At 38.4% G+C, this 21,010-nt stretch overlaps 1 protein-coding gene across 9 annotated transcripts in view; it reads left to right on the forward strand.

Annotated features, from left to right (window-relative positions):
• ZNF605 (zinc finger protein 605) overlaps positions 1–6,975 on the forward strand; it is a 41,166-nt gene extending 34,191 nt beyond the window's left edge. For all 9 annotated transcript variants that reach the window (XM_058281154.1, XM_058281156.1, XM_071209722.1 and 6 more), the window contains one exon: positions 1,720–6,975. In XM_058281154.1, coding sequence (XP_058137137.1) covers positions 1,720–3,509 — 1,790 coding nt within the window. In that variant the 3' untranslated portion in view covers positions 3,510–6,975. The remainder of the gene's footprint in view (positions 1–1,719) is intronic.
• Positions 6,976–21,010: the final 14,035 nt, after the last annotated feature.

The following is a 21,010-nucleotide window of genomic DNA, read 5'->3' on the forward strand; positions in this document are numbered from 1 at the left end:
TTGATGTGAGGTGAAGTTGAAGAGGTTGGAAGAAACTAGATCGTGCGAGGGCATGCAGGTCATTATAAGAAGTTTGGATTTACTCAAAAAGTTTGAAGCAGTAGAATGACAAAGCTACATTTTCTAAAGATTACTGGCTGCTGTGTGGAGACAAGTACTGAACTGAGTTCAAGGCAGACTGCAGGTGTGTCAGGTTTCAGAGATAGCAGCGCTTGAGTGTGGCAGAAGCAGAGAAGTGGACAGATATACATGGCTCCCCATATGACACTAATAAAAGGTGACTCACCTCTTTTCCCAAAAAGTGTTTTAAAATTCTTAAAGATTTTTTGGAACAGTTGAACATCTAATCCTTTGTAGATGAACTGCTTGTCTTTTTATATAATTTTACTCATTAACTTGAATAAATATATTTCTTAATTTTATTTTTATTTTTAAATTGTTTTTCTTTGCTCTCACATTTCATTTAAGCAGAGTTCTTTACATGCTACAAATGGATCTTATACTTTATTTACAAATGACTGCTTTTAATATTCAAATCTCTTCTTTCCATACTCTTTCTCATCTCAATGAATAGAATTATCATCTTTACTTGCTTAAGTCCAGAAGGAGGAGTCCTCCTTTCATTCTTCTTTCCTAGAGCAGCTCTAATTGATTCTTCCTCTGAAATTCCAGTTAGTCTGAGAATGAGGTGAGACTTTTTTCTCCCAAAAAAGTATCCATCTTAAAGCAAGTAGTTGTTTTAAATTTGAGACCTTGCCAAATCTTTCACATTGAAGAATACTTCCTGAGATCACCTCACAATAGTAGGCAAAAGATGTCATCATTAAGTAAACTAACTTTTAAAAGATCAATGTAAAAGTATATTCAATGAATGATCATGTTGAGGAAATCACAAACAACTGTGCTTATAGGGTGAAAAAAATCTGTCCTAATGTTATGCAAATAGATACATGTGGTTTGGGATAATTTCCTTTGATCAAATTTTCTGTAGGCTCAACATATAGATTATAGCTCTAACTATAGGTTCAGTTTAAAGGGGATGAATATCAAATACTTAAAGTGGTAAAGCTGAGTTCTGGAGAACTCTTGAAAGATTCCAAAACTCACGCTAGTAAAAATAAAGATACTGATATCAATGATTCAGGTGAAAGATCTTGAATGTTTTAAAATATAAAAATAGTACTGAAAATAATGCTTCTCATCTTTCAAGTCTGAAATTACCACACATTTACTATGCACCATCTCCAGCATTTCTCTGTAGCATTCAATTGTGTATTCTAATTTTGCTCTTCAGTTTGTTACTCTTATTCTTCCTTCAGTCCTCTGGCAGTGGGTACTTACCCATATTCTTCTCTGATCTGCAAATTTCTGGACACATAGTAATAATCAGTAGATTTTTGTAAAATAAGTAAATGAATCATCCCATTACTTGAGAAATTGCTTCAGATTCTTCAGTGTTGTGTTCACTACATCTTGAGTGTATTTCACTGCTCCTTCTTTTACAGGTTCATATTTTTGAACATTTATCATTTTAAAATGTTTTTGTTACTCTGAATTTTTTGTCTAATACATGAATACTGTATTTGAGAGTTTTTTGTTTTGCTTTGGGTTTGTTTCTGTTTTTGTTTGACTACGATATTACATTCCACTTCAGAAGTTTAATCAATAAGCATAATCACTAAGGGATTTACACAGTATGGTTCATCTTTTCCTTTTTAGAAGAAGTCTGGCTAGATAATCACAAAATGTGGCAACAGAACAATCACGACAAGCTTAAACATATGGAGAGAGGCCATGAATATGATGTTTTGGGGAAAATAATTAATTCAGCCATAAACTTTGTTCATATAGGAATGAGACCAAGTAAATGTGACATAAGTGAAAAAAGTTTGAAACATCCATTTGATTTCCTTATTCCAAAAAGTCTCTGTGGAAGAAAGAATCTTGATGAGTTTGATAAATTATTATTCCATATCAGACCTGATAGAATTCATGGTGGAATAAAATACTGTGGTTGCAATAAATGTACAAAAGCTAGCAATAAAGAGTCATGGCTCGTTACAAGTCATATAACACATACAGGAGTATATTTATGCATTGACTGTGGCAAAGTTTTTAACAAGAAGTCTCAGCTTATTGTACATCAGAGAACTCATACAGGAGAGAAACCTTACCAGTGCAGTGAATGTGGAAAAGCTTTCTCACAGAAGTCATTGCTGACTATACATCAAAGGACTCACTCGGGAGAAAAGCCATATGGATGTGGTGACTGTCAAAAAGCTTTCAGTAGGAAGTCACTGCTTATTTTACATCAGAGAACTCATACAGGAGAGAAACCCTATGGATGCAGTGAATGTGGAAAAGCCTTCAGCAGGAAGTCACAGCTTAAAAGACACCAGATAATCCATACAATAGAGAAACCCTATGGATGTAGTGACTGTGGAAAAGCTTTTTCTCAGAAATTAAAGCTCATTACTCATCAGAGAACTCATACAGGAGAGAAGCCCTATAAATGTTGTGAATGTGGCAAAGCCTTCCTTTGGAAGTCACAGCTTATTACTCATCAGAGGACTCATACAGGGAAGAAGCCCTATGCGTGTAGTGAGTGTAAGAAAGCCTTCAGCAGAAACTCACTCCTCATAAGACACCAGAGGATTCACACAGGTGAGAGACCCTATGAATGCAGAGAGTGCGGTGAAGCCTTTATCAGAAAGCCACAGCTTGTTAAGCATCAGGTAACTCATACAGGGGAAAAGAACTATCAGTGCAGTGATTGTGAAGAAGCCTTCTTTAAGAAGTCAGAGCTAATCAGACATAAAAAAACCCACTTAGGAGAGAAACCCTATGGATGTGTTGAATGTGGAAAAACCTTCTTTGGGAAGTCACAGCTCCTAACACATCAGAGAACTCATACTGGAGAGAAACCTTATGAATGTAGTGACTGTGGAAAAGCCTTCACCCAGAAGTCAAGCCTGATATCCCATCAGAGGACACATACAGGTGAGAAACCCTATGAATGCAGTGAATGCAGGAAAACCTTCAGTGAGAAGTCAAGTCTCATTCATCATCAGAGAACCCATACAGGAGAAAAACCCTTTGAATGTGGTGAATGTAAGAAAGCTTTTGCCTGGAAGCCACAGCTCCTTAGACATCAGAGAATACATACAGGTGAGAAACCTTATGAATGCAGTGCATGTGGGAAAGCATTTGTCCAGAAAGTGCAGCTCATTAAACATCAGAGAAATCATACAGGAGAGAAAACCTATGGGTGCAGTGATTGTGGAAAAGCTTTCTTTGAGAAGGCACAGCTCATTATACATCAGAGAATTCACACAGGAGAGAGACCCTATAAATGTGGTGAATGTGCAAAGTCTTTCACTAGAAAGTCACACCTTATGAGGCATCAGAGAACTCATACAGGGGATAAATATTACAGATGCATTGAATGTGGCACCACCTTCCACAGGAAGTCACAGCTCATGATACATCAGAGAAATCATAGAATATAGAAACCATATATGTACAGTGAGTGTGGAAAGCCTCAGATGACAATATAGGAGAGAAACCCTATCAATGCAGTGACTGTTGAAAAGCTGTCTCTGGGAAGTCAAATCTTACTAAACAGAATTAAGAAAGGATGGAATTTTTAAAAAGAGAATGGAAAAAAGGCTTCTCCCAGAAGTAACAGCTTGTTATATATTTGATGACTCATGAAAGTAAAAATCTTATCAGTATTGTGATGGTGGAAAAGCCATAGCTAATTAAATTTTAGAGCAATCTAAACAGGAGAAAACCTCTCTTATTTTAACAAGCAGAAAGTTTTCATGAGGAAACAACTCACTATACAACAGAGAATGCTTATAAAAAGGAAATGCCGAATGCTTTATAATAGGCATTTTATACTGAGGAGTAGCCCTAATCTGAAGATTTGATGAGCACAATCCCATTAAAACAATTCTATAAGAGAACTTGTGTTCATTGTCTATAAGTGTTTTTTTATTTAGTTATAAATAATGTTTACTTTTGAAAACTTCTGCCTTCAACCATGACAGAATAACAAGGACTAGATTTACTCTCCTGTCTTAAATAGCCAGAAACTACAATATATGTGAAATAAGTAATTTTTGGACTATGACAAGTGCAGGTCTTTTATCCCTGGTAGAAGAGAAAGTACAAGGTCAGGTGAAACCTACAATTTCTAATCTTACTGCCTGGTAGCAATTTCCAGCTCTGAGGAAGGGAACAAGTGTATGATCTTGCTGGATTGTAGGGACAGGATTGGCATTCGGAGAGGACAAGGTTGCCAGAATTTGCAGGGAAGAGTACTGGAGAGGAGGGAGCATCCCGGAAAGAGGGCCTCAGAAATCTTGCAGGGATACCATTGAGTGTGCAGGCTGGGTACTCACCTGCACATGTGTGGAAGGAAATTTCCTGAGGCCATGAAAAGAACCACTTAGAATGCAGTGGGCTGCATTGAACAACCCTGGAATTCACAGAGGGCTGCCAATAGTTCATGCTCTCTCCAGCCTGACTGGATCCAACTTGTAATACCCGGGGCATCTGGTGGAATTCTCAGAAGGGTATTGTCTTAGTCATGGGTTTAAATAAGTATTACTTTAAAAGCTGCTCTGGATCCCCCTAACAAAGGTTAAACCAGACTTGAAAGGAAGTGATTTCAAGTAAATAGCTGTACATCAGAAAAAATATATAATGCTATTTTAAAAATTAAACAAATTGCAGTACCCAACAAGGTAAAATGCATGTTTGCCATACAGTAAAGTCCATCCAGCATGAAAAGAAGCAGGAAGATCTGACTTATAATGAGGAGAAACACCAATCTATAGAAACAACCCCAGAATAGACAGAAATGATGGAATACACAAGAATTTTTAAATATCTATTGTGAACACAAAGTAGAGGGAAGCGAATGTGGCTCATGCAATTGAGCTTCTGCCTACCACATGGGAGGTCCCAGGTTTGGTTCTAGTGCCTCCTAAAGAAGATGAGCAAGGCAGCAAGCTGGCATGACGGGCTGGCACAGTGAGCTGATGCAACAAAGAGACACAAGGAGGAAAACACAATGAGAGACCCAAAGCTGGAAGGAGAGGTGACTCAAGCAGTTAGGTGCCTTCTTCCCACATGGGAGGCCCCAGGTTTGGTTCCAGAACCTCCTAAAAAAATGAAAATGAGTACACAATGAAGAGACCCAGCAAATGCAAAGCAATGATGGGAGGGGGGCAATAAATAAGATCTTTTTTTAAAAAAAAAAAAAAGAAAGGAAATCATTAACTTGGTGAGACCTGAGTTGGAAGATATTAATGAAAAACCACATCTGAAACTTATAGGGATGAACGCAACACTATCTGGGAAAAAATATATGTATGTATTTATATATATGTGTGTGTGTGTGTGTATGCTGGGTGCAATTATGAGAGGAATAGACATGGAAAAAGAAAAAATCAATAAACTTGATGAGAAAGAATAAAAACTCTTCAAATGATTCGTAGTGAGAAAAAGACTGAAAAATAGAGAATCAGCTGTAGTGATGGAGTCCGAGGAGAGAGGGAAGAAGCAGGAAAAGAATTTTTTTCTAAGCAGAATTAAAACAATACCCACAGATTTAAGATGCTCACAAAACCCCAAGCAGAAGAAACATAAAAGAAAATCACACTTAGTCACATCATAGACAAACTGATAAAAACCAGTGAGCCTAGAGTAAAGGAGACAATTCATAGAGGAACAAAGAATGGCAGCACATTTCTTGCCAGGACCCATGCATGCTAGAAGACAACTGAGTGCCATGTTTAAACTGCTGAAACAGAACAGAACAAAGCCCTGCAATGTTGAATTCTATTCCCAGGAAAAACATTTTTCGAAAATAAAGGCAAAACAAGGACTTTTCAGACAAAGAAAACAAACCAACTTAAAAAAAAAAAAAAAAAGAGGATTTGTCAACTGCAAACCTGTTTACAGGAAATAATGAAATTCTTTGGACAACAGGAAAACAACACTGTAGAAATTTGGATCTCTACAAAGAATGAAGTTCAGAAATGGTGAATATGTGGGTAAATATAAAATGTATTTTTCTTGTTTTTAAATCTTCTAAAAAGGAAAGTTGACTGCTTAAAGCAAAAGTAGTACAGTGTATTTAGGAGTTATTGTATATTTAGAAATGAAGTGTACAACAATAGGACTTAAGTATGACACTTTAAAAGTAGTTTAATAGATTATATCTAAGCCAGAAGCCTGTTTCCTGAGGGCTTAGTGTGGCTTGGTCTGTAGCAGCTAACAAGAAGTTTGTGTATTATGGATCTGTGTGTGCTAATTATTCTCCACTTACCCAGATCCATTTCCCCTCCTCGAGCTTGTCTTCTAGAGATGCTTCCCTGGTGTTTCTGCTTAGGTTTGAACAATGAGAGGTGCCAGTAAGAGATTAAATGGTTGGAGGGAAACTTACCACCCTCACCCTCTCCTCCTTGCCCACACTGTTGGCAGTGCCTGTGCCCCTCTCTGCCTCAGCCCCTGTCAGCCAGCCCTGCTTCTCTGACTGTAGAGCTCTCCATCTCTCATTTAAAACATTCCCTATCCTTTCTGATCAGACTGAAGGGTGATGCTTCGTTATCCTTTAACTCTGAACACATACCTAAAAATAGCCCCTTCATTAAATTTTCTTGAATTTGAATTTGTTTTGTTTTCTGTGCCATCTGTTAAATGATGAACATTTTGATGAAATTGTGTTTTATTTGTTATATGTGCCTCATAAGGCATAGATGGACATTTATAAAGATTCCTCATACTATCAATATCTTCTATTTGTATTTTAACAATGAAGAAATAATAACTTAAAAAACATCCTTTGTGCTTTTTTTCTTGCATATGTAAATGACTGGAGATTTTTACCAATTGCTACATATGTAAATGGGCTTGCATTTATTACTAAATTTTGTCAATAATAAAAACCAAAACTTTTTTGAAGTCTTATTCTACCTCTGCGTTAACCCAACAACTTAATAAATAAAGCAATGTTATTTATGTTAAAAGTGTCTGTACAAGAAGCACTGTACCAGTTCCTGAATAAGGAAACAAAGGAATGATGTACCATATTTCTCAGTGTTCTAATTTTAAAATGTGCTGTGCTATTAAAATATCCTCATTCCTTTTTTTGCTTTTCTTCGATATACATAATTCACATAACCTGTAACGCATGGAGAAGATTTTCCATTTCAGTAATCAAAATACTACAGAGAATGTCTTCAGAGACTCTGCACAACCTTTTCCATCAATTCCTATCGTAAACACTATGCCAAAAAGAAAACCAGCTTTTCTAAGATTGTGCCAGAATTGTTTCACTTAATCTCATAAAGTATAAGTTAAGTTGCAGAAGTATACCAAAGAGGCCTGATGTATATAGCAGCACTGCTCTCATTTATCAGCTCCATCCTATAAGATCCTCACCTTGACTTACCTTCTTCTGCCCACTGATTTTCTTCTGCCTGGCATGCAGACCTCTTTCGAAGGGAGATAACTACCCTTGGGCTATACAGCAGTGTTCCCTCTCGCAACTGATTTTGCATTTCTGTCTGCATTTGCAAGATCTTTGTGCAGGTTTCTGATGTGGGACATAACCTGAGGCACCATTCACATCGTAGTCTGTGTCAATTTGTGTAGCACTCTGGTCCTGTCTTTAAAGAATTAGCTAACTGAAGAAATAAATCTTTAGGGACTAAGGCATAATTGGAATACAGCATTGGGACAGTTACTTGTGGTCATTTCTTTTTAATAGTATTGTATGAGGTATTGATGATGGTAAATTGGTCTCCACCAGCAGGATTCCCCCATGATCCCTTTTATTTGGGATTCTCATTATCTTAGAAAACTTCATATACCTCTTGACACCCGTCTGCAATTTGAGAGCAGACAATATAACATCTCATGGTGAGCTCAAAAGTGAAATTCAACTAAGTTATATTTAAAGTATGCTTTCCTCTACACTGTACGGTTTCCCCTGAAGTCATCTTTCTTATAACACAGTCTACTATATCAACTCACATTAATAAGTAGTGGATTTGTTTTGAGGCCAAATATGTGACTTTAGTGATATTATCTGACAGTTTATTCTGGTATCTTTGCAGTTTCAAACACAGTTATTGCTCATTGTTTCCAGGTAGTCTTGACATTTTGCCATTGAGATTGTTACTTTCAGAAAGGTAAGATTCAATAGGTCAAAGAACAGCAGATGTGTTTAGCAATACTTAAATCATCAGAGGTGCCCAACAAGAGAGAACATCGCTATAGACGTGTTCACTGTGAAGACGAAGAGAGAAAAGAGGGATATTTGTAATTTGAGTTTCTCTTTAAAGCAATCCTGTTACTATATATACTAATAAAAAGTGAATCAAGCTGAGACTCAACAAAAAATGGTGGGGAAGGGGAAGTTAATTATCTTCTAGAGCTCCTTAGAGCATGATCACATGAATGGGCCATTCAAATCATGTAACTTCTGCAACCGTCCATGTGTAAAGTGGGTTTATCCCCAAACTATGAAGACCTTGAGACAACTCTCAGAGCAGAAAGAAGTCATGTATCCTATTACGTTAATGTTTTTGCATAGAGCAAAATGAGGCAAATGGCCATGTCTGAAATCTGAGACCAACTATGCTTCACATGCAAGGATGTTATAAATAGCTAACTGAAAAAGATTGAACTACTCTCCATTCTAGATGAGGAGCACCTTGTAAGCTGCTGACATTTGTGTCCACTGACTGGTGCATCTTTCTGAGATCAAGGGAGGCTGGGGGAGCTGCGCTAGTACAGACCTATTGCTGATACTTCCTACTGTGCTGTATTTGAAAAAAAAAATGTCTGTACCCATATGTTTACTGAGTAAACTATTTAATTAATGCATGTGTGTGAATGTGATCATTGGGAACATTTTGCAATTAAATTCTGGCCTGCATTCCAGCTAAATCTGAATTCTCCCCAGTTCCCTAAAATGCAAAAAGTACCCATGATCCAGTTGTTTCCTGTGGTTGGTGGTGTTAGGAGCTAGCACTCTGGCTGGCTCTTGGCCACATGACTAGGATCTGGTGTGTGTACAAGGGGAAAACATGCATGCCATTCTTACAAACCAAGCTGGGGACACCCTTGACCCTCCAAGGCTTACAAAAAGCTTAGAGGTGCCAAGAACATAAATTAAAAAAATAACAATGAGGAATAACCTGTGGGAAGGTCCATCCACATCTCAGTGCTTTCTGAAGAGGAGGTCTGGGTAGGGTCATGAACATTTGAAATTGGAAATTCATCCAAATCCCTGTAAATAGATTGGCAGTATCTTGCTAAAGGATAAGTCACAAAGGCAGTGGCAAGGCCAGACTGGACGCCATGTCTCCATACCCAGTACCTTGCCGCTGACAAGACATTGCTGTCCTCAGCTTCTTTTCCTGTCATAATGCCTTCTGCTCCAATAGCACACTGTCAAGCCTGTGTCTTTGATTAATGCCTGAGTGTGATTGTGAAATTCATGCCTTTGCCTTGTTTTTACAGTGAAAAGAATGAGATACTCTCGCTAACATTTGTTAGTGTAATGGCATCTTGAGTGGGGCGTTTGTGCTAGGCAAACCCTGTGCTTTGTGTTTTGCACATAGTATTTGACTTACTCTTTACTCATTTAATATTTAGTTCATCATTCTGAGCTACTTTCTATTATCTTTGTAATAGAGGTGAAGAGCCTGAGGTTTAGAGAGTTTATATATGACAATGTGGCAGGACTTGATCTTTAACCTCCATCTCTCTGGGGCTTGGACCCTCTTCATTACAATATCATTAATTACCCTATATTCACCCCTGTTTAAAATGGCTGATTTCTTCCTAGTAGCTCAAAACCCTCAGTGGTGGTTTTCATAAAGTATGGCCGGAAAGACTGAGGGTCTGAAAAATCAAAAGGAAACTGCTTAAGCTTTTGCATCTCCAATTTTCAAATCTGTAAAATTCACATGGGGGTTGTAGTGGTCTACTAGTGCCTGTTTAGTGTATTTCACGTGGAAACTATTCCAACCCCATTGTGTTCCTGAGGGCTGAGCGTCATGGCCTGTCTCTTGTCTACACAAGGGGACTCACCTAGTTGAGCAAAGCAGGACTCTGTTCCCTGTCACTGCAGTGATTGTCCAAGAAGTGTATTTACCAAGACTGTATAGATGGATGCTGGGAGAAGAGGCCCTCGTTTGGGTGTGAAAACTAGGTGGAAGGACTCTTGTCTATCCTCCCTGCTTACAGGGAGAACCCTGTCTTCAGCCAAAACAAAGGATTCCAAGAATTAAAATGAAGCAGAAATAGATGAATGAGTAGGGAGAAAGCCCCAGTGAGTCATATGCTGTGGATCCATTTGTCCCTACCTCTAAATTAGAAACAACTAGAAAGTTGTCTAAATCTCTTTTCTTTGGCATCATGTCTCTTGCAATCAAAAACGTATTGACTAAAGTAGATAAGACACCTTGTTTTAGTTACTTCCAAGTTTCTTCCCAGGACCAAAGAGGAAAAGTAAATAGTAGACAGGACTTGTATGATTTTGAAGTAAATGGCTTCTTTCTCAGCATGACTTCTCCCTTTCCAAGCTGTTTAAGTGGCCAGTGGAACCAGCATTCCTCCAGGCATGAAACCTCAACTCCTCTTCCTTCGCCTTGCTTCCTGATGTCTGTTCATGTTCTTGCTTCAGTACATTGTGTAATTTCATGTCCATCCTCATGGCCTCTTTTTCTTCACTTCTACACAGCTGCAATAGCCAACAGTAAAAGGCTAGCATTACGACATGGTTCTGATCAGGGGATTTGCCTGGGTTCAAGCCCTGGATATGCCACTCAGAGACTAAATTTTTCATTTCCCCAGGTATTAGCCAAAATTTTGCTGCTGCAAAGTACCAGAAATCTGTTGGCTTTTATAGTGCTCATCTCTCAGGGCTTTTGTGTTAGCCCAAGGGGTGCTGATGCAAAGTTCCAGAAGTCTGTTGGCACTTATAAAGGGTATTTATTTGGGGTAGAAACTTACAGTCACAAGGTCATAAAGCATAAGTTACTTCCCTCACCAAAGTCTGTTGCCACATGTTAAAGCAAGATGGCTGCCGGCCTCTGTGAGGACTCAGCCTTCCTCTTCCTCCTAAGGCTCCATGGTCCCAGCTCCTTCCGCTCTCAGCTGTCAGTTGGCATAAGGCTTGTCTCCCTCTCCAGGGCTCCAGTATCCAAAACTAAACTCTCCGTATTCCCCTTCTCCATGTATTTACTTCTGTGTGAGAATCTGTTTTATCCCCACCCAGGGGGTGGGGACACAATTCCGCACACCCTAATGACATGGTCAAATAAAAGCCCTAATCTTGATTTAATAAAGTAAAAACGAAACCTCTGGATCTAATACAATCTAATAGGCCTAGTGGAACAGACCAGTTTACAAACACAACCCAATATCTATTTTTGGAATTCATAACCAGTATCAAACTGCTACAGCTTCCTGTATCTGTCTGGCATAGGGCTCATTGTTTTCCAGGCTTTCCAGGCATTCTCAGCTGCTCAGTTGCAAACTATCAGGCAAATGGTGCATCCCCAGTGGTGGGGGCTCAACCCGAGGTACACCTCGCTGATCCCTTCCTGGGGCATCTGTCCACCTCTGTTCCTTGTTTTCTCACTTTGACCCTCCTGCTTTAGGACAATGAACAACTAACTGCCATTTTGTCCATCCTGATAGGAAAGGCTGTAGGCCCATTTTCTAAAACTGGTAAATTTGATTAGATGAGTCAAATAATCTGAAAATCAGGAAGCGGATGTGGCTCAAGAGATTGGGCTCCCATCTGCCATAAAGAAGGTCCACGGATCAATTCCCTCCCAGTGAAGGCAAGCTTGCCTGCACGGAGAGCTGGCCCGAGCAGAGTGCTGGCCCACAGGGAGAGCTTGCGCAGCAAGATGATGCAACAGTAAGACACACAGAGGAGAGACAATAAGAGATGCGGCAGACCAGGGAGCTTAGGTGGCGTAGGAGATTGAGCGCCTTTCTCCCAATCCAGAAGGTCCCAGGACCCATTTCCAATGCCGCCTAAAGAGAAGACAGCAGACACGGAAGAATGCACAGAGAATGGACACAGCAGACAACAGTGGGGTGGGGGGGGGGAGTAGGTAAATAAATAAATAAATCTTTTTAAAAATCTGAAAATCCACTGATTTTTTTGTGGTGGTGGTGTGTATACAATTTGCATTTTTCAAAACTTACAGAACTGTACACTAAAAAGGGTGAACTTTACGTTGTGTAAAATCATATCTCCAGAAACCTGACCTAAAATCATAACTGGTAGTTTTAATATCACTGGGGGGAGGGGATAGGTACCTGTGCCTCTAGTAAAATAGATAAATCATGATTTAAAATGTCTCAGGAGAGCATAATGAAAAGCAGTTCTTTTACCTGCCTGTTTTCTTGCTGTTATAATCATGGAAAAACAAAAATTTTCAATGACCAGGTATAACTGGAACATCTGAGCTCATGTACACATGCGAGAGGCAGCCCCTCCCTCTTGTATATGTATGTGTGATGTTACTGAGATTTGCGTACATCATGATCCTTTACTCCTAAATAGTTGAGTGTGTATTTCCTAAGATAAAGTATATTTTCTTACATAACTCCCTGTACAATTATCAACTAATTAACCATGATACAATTTTGTTATTTAATCTATTGTCCAATTTTGGACAGTTTTGTCAATTGACCCAATAATGCTGCTTCCCCACCCCTTTTTTTAGTGTTCCCCTTCCAGTACTGTATTTGATACAGGATTTGGCATTTAGATTTCATGTCTCCTGGAGTCTCATACACTCTTAAACATTTCCACATCCTTTCATCCTTTGGCATTGATATTGTTAAAATAAAAAACCTAATTTGGTTAGATCTCAGAGAGCTTAATTGAATCAATTAATGAATTGGAGTGATTCAAATCACCATAAGGTAGAGAGGAATTCCTCTGAACAAAGAGAACAAGCTTTTAGAGACAGAACAGGGAAGTCCATTGGGAAGAAATCTTCATTGGCTAATGCACACTACATTTCCTAATATGGTTAGTGCAGGCTGTTGCTTGGCAATGAGGAAATTATCTGGTATAGGAATAGGGAGGTAGCGATAGCTGATTGGCTGATTTAAATTATGTTTTCTGGGCAAGTCAGATATTTACAGGAAATAGAAACTTAGATTTTGGATTTTCTGATATGGGGCCTAGCACAACTGTCTCCATTTGGGCCTACTAAATTTTATTAACATTTTTTTTAAGAATATGTAGCTGTTATGCCTTTTAATAGAATGTTCCTCATTTGGGGTTGTCTGATAATTCCTGATGGTTAGATTGATTTGCAAAACATTTTTGGCCAGAATCCTCCCTAGAGTTACTGCATTTTTCATATGAGATTTCATTGAGGAGCAGTGTCTAGTTGAGGAAATTTTGGATGGTTTACGAGTGATCAAAGGGGTCAAGTTATGAAATCCTCTTCCCTCCACTATACAGTTGAGTTTTTGTCCTTATAATCAGCATGTAATCTGTGGCTTGATAATTTGGTACCTCAGAAAATAGCCAGTTACTCATAATTCTTTCACTTCATGTGTTTAGCATCCATTTTTATATGTTGTCTAAATCAGTGGTTTCATCAGCAGTAGAAAATGGTTATGTTTCTAATTATATAATTTCTACATGTAGTAGTTGGCATTCTTCTATAAAGAAAAGCTTCAGTTATCAGCTAGTGTTATTTGGTTGTTCTGAAATACAGTTCCTACTAGAAGTCAAGAGAAATGCTCCAGTTTTTCCCTTAAACTGCCAATTTTAAGAGTAAGATGTTAGATAAAAAGATATATTAAAAGAAACCAAAAAAGATAAAAAGGTTCCAAAGAAGGCAGAAAAGGTAAAACGAACAAAAATCAGAAGAACAAACATAAAACATTTAATAAACTGTAGGTGTAAACATAGCTGTAGGAAAAATTACATAAATGTGAATGGCCTAAACATAGTAATTAAAAGAGTTTGTCATCTTGGTTAAAAAAGCAAGATACAATTATATACAAAAACACTTTAAATATTATTACCAGGATAGGTTAAAAATAAAAGGATGGAGATGATATGCCTTACAGTAGTAATCAAAGAAAGCTTTGGAGTAGCTTCCTCCCCACCCTCAATGGCTCCCTTGTCTGTTTTTGCTTATTGTTTGTGCTTGTCTGCTTGTTTTTTGTTCATTGTCTAATTTTTTTTTTTCAAGAGGCACCGGTAACCAAACCCTGGACCTCCTATTTGGAAAGTAGACGTTCAGCTGCTTGAGCCACATCTATTCCCTGGAGTATCTTTACCAATTAAATAAAATAGATTTCAGAGCAAAGATATTATCAGGGATAAATGGTGCCATACCATAGCTGTTAAAGGGTCAGCTCAAAAAGAAGGCATAGTACTTAAGTGTATGCACTTAAAAAGAGAGCCTCTGAATACATGATAGAAAAACAAATGAGTGAGAGGATAAATAAGCAAAAATATTATTATACTTGGATACTTTAATAGTCCTCTCCAATAATAGAAGCGGAATAAATAAAACTTTCCCCTTTTTGCAGATGACATGATCCTACATACAGAAAAATCTACAATAAAGCTTTGAGTGAATAAATGAATTCAGTAAAATGGTAGGGTACAAGATCAACACCGCAAAACAAGTAATGTTTCTAAGCACTTGCAATGAACAATCAAAGAAATGAAGGTAAAAGAATTCCATTTATAAATAGCAACTAAAAGAACATCTAGGAATAAATCTAAGGATGTGAAGGACTTGTGCGCAGAAAACAAAACATTGCTAAAAGAAATTTTAAAATACCTAAATAAATGGAAAGACATTCTGTGATCTTGGATTAGGATTAGAAAACTAAATATAGTGAAGATGTCAGTTCTACCCAAAGTGATTTATAGCCAGTCCAAAATTCCAACAGCTTTCCTTCCAGAAATGGAAAAGCCAATCATCAAATTTGTATGGAAGGGTAAAAGACCCCAAATAGCCAAAGCCACCTGAAAAAGAAGAACATAGTTGGAGGACTCACACTTCCCAGTCTTACAATTCAGCACAAATCTGGATGAGAGAATCCTTCCGTAGCTCTTTCTGGCTTCTGGTGTTTTGCCGGCAGTCCTTGGGCTTTGGTGTCTGCACCAGTCTTCACGTGGCGGTCCATCCTCTGCCTGTCTCTTTCCAATTCCACCCTTCCTGTCAACACTTACATTGAACCAGAGCCACCCTAACCCAGTTTGACCACGACCTAACTAATATTTCAAAGACACTCTTCCCAAGGACAGGCACATTCACAGGGCCAGGTGTTGGCATGTGAGCATGTCTTTTGGGGTGCAGTTCAACCCACAACAACACCCAAATGATGTTTTACAAAGCTGCAAGGTCAAGTCAATGGAGAAAGAATCCTCATTTGAAAGATTAGTCCTGGAACAATGGGATATCAATATGCAAAAAAAGAACTTGAATATATATCTATTTATCTCATACCATGTACAAAATTTTGCTCAAAATGGCTCATGGGTGTATATGTAAAACAAACTATAAAAATTCTAGATCTGCAGAACAGCAACTACAAAGAGTTTACTGCTAACAACCCCTCTCTGAAGGAACTTCCAAAGAATGATATGGAAAAAGGAAGGGGAGGGGGAAATAGGTAATTTTGTGAGTGAATCTAAGCTAGTTTTGGCTATGTAAAATAATAACTGATAATAAATTTGGGGATAAAAATTATGTAAACCCAAGACAGTGAACGAGGGACCTGTGTGCAGAATGATCAGATAATGTCTAATAGTTGATGTTAGGTTTTGCTGAACAGCATGCATAGTAACATTTTAGTCTTAATGTAATTAACATAATAGATGCTGAAAGTATAATTTAAAAATCAATAAAGACAGTAAAAGAGAATAAAAAATATTGATCACTTCAAAGACAGAAATGGGGGAATTAGGGTTAAAAAAAAGCAAGGTCAACAGAAAGTAAAAAGTAACATGGTGGAAGTAAACATAACCCTATAAATACCACAATAAAAATTCATAAAGGGCAGAACTTGTCAGATTATACCTTAAAATATTCCATGTATATGATGTTTACAAGAGAAACACTCAAAAATAAGTCACGGGTAGTGGATGTGGCTCAAGCAATTCAGCATCCACTTCCCACATGGGAGGTCCTGGGTTTGGTTCCTGGTGCCTCCTAAAGAAGATGAGAGACACCATGACAAGCAGACACTGTGATGAGCAGATGCCACAACCAGCAGACACCACAGCCAGCAGATGCCGCAAACAGCAGATGCAACTACTGCAATGAGCAGGCGACACAATCATCAGGGAGTAGATGTGGCTTAAGCAGTTGGGCACCCATCTCCCACATGGGAGGTCCCAGGTTCTGTTCCTGGTGCCTCCTAAAAGAAGACGAGGGAACACAGTGAGCAGACAGACAAGGGAGCCATCTTGGGGAGGAAAACAAAGTACATTAACAGATCCACATTTCCATCTGGAAATTTATAAACACCTTTCTCAGTAATTGATAGATCAAGAGCATACAAAATTGGAAGTGATATGCAAGATTTGAGTTACACTAGAAACAAATTGGATTTAATGGATATCATAGAACACTATCCAAAATAGACATACACATACCTATTAAGCAAACATGTAAGAGTTTTGAAAATTGAGCACTACTCAACAATACAGTCTCAATAACAATTGAACAATATCATATAAATGAAAATTTATGTTATAAATTTATATGTTATATGTTATAAAGATAATTTTAAAAGTCAGATTTGTATTTTTTAAAGTCCAAATAACACACCATCAAAAAAAAATCAGAATAACATTAGAAAAATAGTTAAAACTGAATAGTAGCAAAAATTATTACCTATGAAAACTTCCAAAATGGCCCTATTAGTGGTAGCTAAAGGGAAATACATTGCCCCAAATGCCTCCATTGGGGGGAAATGGAGCAATGAAAATTAACACATTAAACTTCTAATTCAGGAGACTAGAAAGAATCATGGAGATTACCCAAATAAACTAGATAAAAGGAAATAAAGAATGAAAAATAATGCATAAAAAGAAAACCACATGCAAAAGCTTCTTACTTAAAAAGACTAATAAAAATCACCAGGGCCTGATTAGAAATTGTACACCTGGAGGGGAAAAAAAAAAGGTATAACTGTTTAAGAAAATGAATTGGTAGTAAAAAAAAAAAAAAAGTTACTATAAATTCCCACCAAATCTACATGGTTTTTCATTTGAGATCTCTCAAGCATTCGAAGAACAGATTATTCCAATCTTATACAAACTGTCCTAGAAAATAGAAAAAGAGAAAAATGCCTCCTAACTCATTTTATGAATCTAGTATAATCTCATCAAAACTGAATGGGCCCATGAAAAAAAGAGAGAAAAAACAATTGTCTTATTTATGAAACTCCTCAGTTAAATATGAATCAAGCAATCTACATATATCTATGAATATGTGTTTATATGAGTACAGTATACATAAATTTTTATATACTTACATCTGATCATTTGGGTTTATCACAGGAATGCATAGATGGATGAACCTTAGAAAATCTTGTAGTTCACCAGATCAACAGAGTAAATGATGGACAAACTCTATTTTCCTCTCAATTAGATGCAGAAAATATCCTAATACTTAATATTCATGATGAAATAAAAGATGAAAGCAAACTATTTGTAAACTACAATAAGAAAACTAACTTAACCTGCTAAAATATTTCCACTAAACCCTTAAAATTCTAAGAAATTGCCTTCCCAGTTAGGAATGAAATAAATCTGCCTGGTAGCACCACTCCTATTCAACAATCTTGGGAAGAATTTCCCATACATGTTATAAAAAAGTATTATTTACTATAAAAATGACCAAATTTATACCAAAATTCAAATTTTCTGTACAAGAAAAAGAACCATAAACAAAATTGGAAGACTAGCAACAGAGTAGAAGAAACTGCAATAAATACAAAGAATTGGTATCCATAATATATTATATAAAAACCTCCTATAAATCTATAAGTAAAAGACAACCCAAAGATAAGTAGGCAAGGGTCGTTAGAGAACACATGAATATGTGGAGTAATAGGAGTTCTCATCCATTGCCTTGTTATAGTGTAACGTGATATCATTTGAAATATCTAGTAAAATCTAGGGATACAGCCCAGCAGTTTATACCCCTAAAGAAACTTCCATATGAATACAAGAGGATGTGTACAAGAATGTGCCCTGAAGCCATGTTGGAAAAAGGTGCACAAGTGAAAATTCCTTCAGGTAGAGAAATCAAATCTTTGCCTATTCATTCATTGGTCTGGATAGGCACACCATCACCAAAGTTAACAAGAAGTAACGTTTTTCCCAAGGAAAAGCTATAAATTATCATGAAGGAGCCTCACTTTGATTGACTACTGTTTACTTCTTCACAAAGAAACCTTGATCTTTAAAATCATAAACTATTATATGCTTTGCTTTTGGAGATTATATCTGTAAGAATAAAATATCTCCCTCTCTCACCTTGACACAGAGAAGTGGCCTTGATATCCCATCAGAACTTCAGATAGGGCATTTCTGGATACAGCATCCCATATTCACTCAAACGTCATAGTGTCCAGGGAAATCAGAGCCTGGGCCCACTGCAGAGGCCACACCTGATGTTATTCCCTTTAAACACAGACTTGTTTTGCTATCAGAATGCTGCTTCATTTAAATTTCATCCAAATCCACCCTTCCCTTAAATCTTATAATTATTCATCTTCACCTTTATTTGGTGAGATGCCCCACTGTGCCCCTGCGGTTCATTTTCCTTCATTGCACTGAGGCATTACATCAAACTTTGTCAGACTACAGGTTTGTCCCTGCTGGTTGTTAGGCCGATTGGTCTAGAACATAGCAAAAACTAAACTAAAAATAACAGAGGATTAAATAGCCAACATTAAGCATAGATAAGTATGGTGCCTTCATAAAATGGAGCACTGTACAGTAGTTAAAATGAATGAACTATATATTCATCCATATAGGAAAGCCTCAAAACAGTGTTGAGTCGGGGGCAAAATTAGTACAATGGTACATCTTACTGTGACAGTTTAAATTTTGTGAATCCCAGAAAAAGAGTATATTCTTAAACTAATCCATTCCTGTGAGTGTGGAGCCCTTTGATTGCATTAAATTCAGTGAAGGGGCCTTTGATTAGATTATTCGATAAGATAGATTTAGCGCTTTTGATTGAACTAAGTCAGTGAGGCTTGAGCCAGCTTGGGTCTCCACCTCTTACTGGGTCTGACAAACCAAGATACAGAGAAACACAGAGAGAAAGGAAGCCGCCATTTTTTACCCTGCCATGTGAGATGACTCGAGGATCACTAGCAGCCAAAGCTTAAGCACCAAGCCCTCAAGAGGCCAGGCCACAAAGCAGCTTGAGGCTAAAGAGACAGGTCTTATGCCTGGTTGCCCCCAGCTGAGCTTGGGAAGAAAGCAGAGCAGCTGGAACTAAGAGGACGCACAGGAAGAGGCAAGCCCTGTGCCTGGCTGCCACTGCTGAGCTCTGCGCAACCGCCTTCTTCACAAGGCACTGACTCTGGGGAGAAAGCATCTCTGATGGGGCCTTGATGTGGACATTTCATGACCTTGGAACTGTAAGCTTTTACCCTAAATAAAGTTCCCATTATAAAACCCATTTCTGGTACTTTGCATTGGCAGCCCTCTGGCAAACTAAGGCACTTACCAGTCATGTAAATTAAAAATAAAATAGAAAACATCACTACATACCAATAATGTGCAACAAAACTATAGATACAGGGGGCATTTTCAGGACTTGGAGTTGTCCTGGGTGGTGCTGCAGGGACAGTTACTGAACATTGTATGTCCTCCCATGGCCTACTGGGTAGACTGTGGGAGAGTATGGGCTATGATGTGGACCATTGACCATGAGGTACAGCGGTGCTCAGAGATGTATTCACCAAATGCAATGAATGTCTCATGATGATGGAGGAGGTGGTTGTTATGGGGGAGTGGGGTGAGGGGGGTGAAGGGTATATGGGGACCTCATATTTTTTTAATGTAATATTAAAAAAAGAAAAAAAAATAACTAGATACAGTGAATGGAAGGATACTATTCACCATAATGGGTGGTGCTGTGTCCCCCCAAAAGACATATTCAAGTCTGGCAACAGTGATCCCACTTAGAAATAGGGTCTGTGGAGCTGTTACTAGTTAAGATGCTGCCAGACTAGAGGAGGGTGGGCCCTGCTCCTGTTGACTGGTGTCCTGAGGGGAGATCTGGACAAAGAACGAGGACGGCCACTGCCAGCGCCCAAGCGTCGGGGACATGGCCCTGCTCACTGCAGTGCAGATGTCTGGTCTCCAGAACTGAAGTAGTAAATGTCTGTGGTTTTAGGCTGCCCAGTTTAAAGTCCTTTTTTCAGCAGGTCTAGGGGACTCAGACACTGGAAGCCAATGAGTTCCTCTCTTAGGTTGTCAGGGTTGGCTGGGATGGCAGGAGTGTGGCCTCAGGCTTGGGGTCTCAGCAGGCCACGTCCTCGCTGAGGTCTGCAGTGCTCTGCTGGCCCAGGCTCTGCCTCTGCCCACCCCGTGGCCTCCTGTGTCTCCTCCTCTGGTTTCTGTTCCCCACTCAGTTCCCTCCTTGTAAGGATTCCTGTCAAAATGAATGAAGCCCTGCTCATTCAGGCCCACCTCACTTAACCTGTCCGATTCACAGACGCTTTTTGCCAGGACCAGCTATTAGGCCTTGAACATAAATGTGTGGGAGCATGATTCAGTCCCCAAGAGAGCCAGAGCTCCTTGACCTTGTGCAGGATGCCCAAGAGGAATGGACTAAGTTGAACAGATATGTGGGGCTACTGAAGAACTGGTAATGGAATGTTTTATTAACTTTAAAATAATTATATATGAATATATATTTTTAAGATTTATTTTATTCCCCCCACC

The sequence above is a fragment of the Dasypus novemcinctus genome, chromosome 19, assembly GCF_030445035.2.
Source record: "Dasypus novemcinctus isolate mDasNov1 chromosome 19, mDasNov1.1.hap2, whole genome shotgun sequence".
In the NCBI taxonomy this organism is placed as follows: domain Eukaryota; kingdom Metazoa; phylum Chordata; class Mammalia; order Cingulata; family Dasypodidae; genus Dasypus; species Dasypus novemcinctus.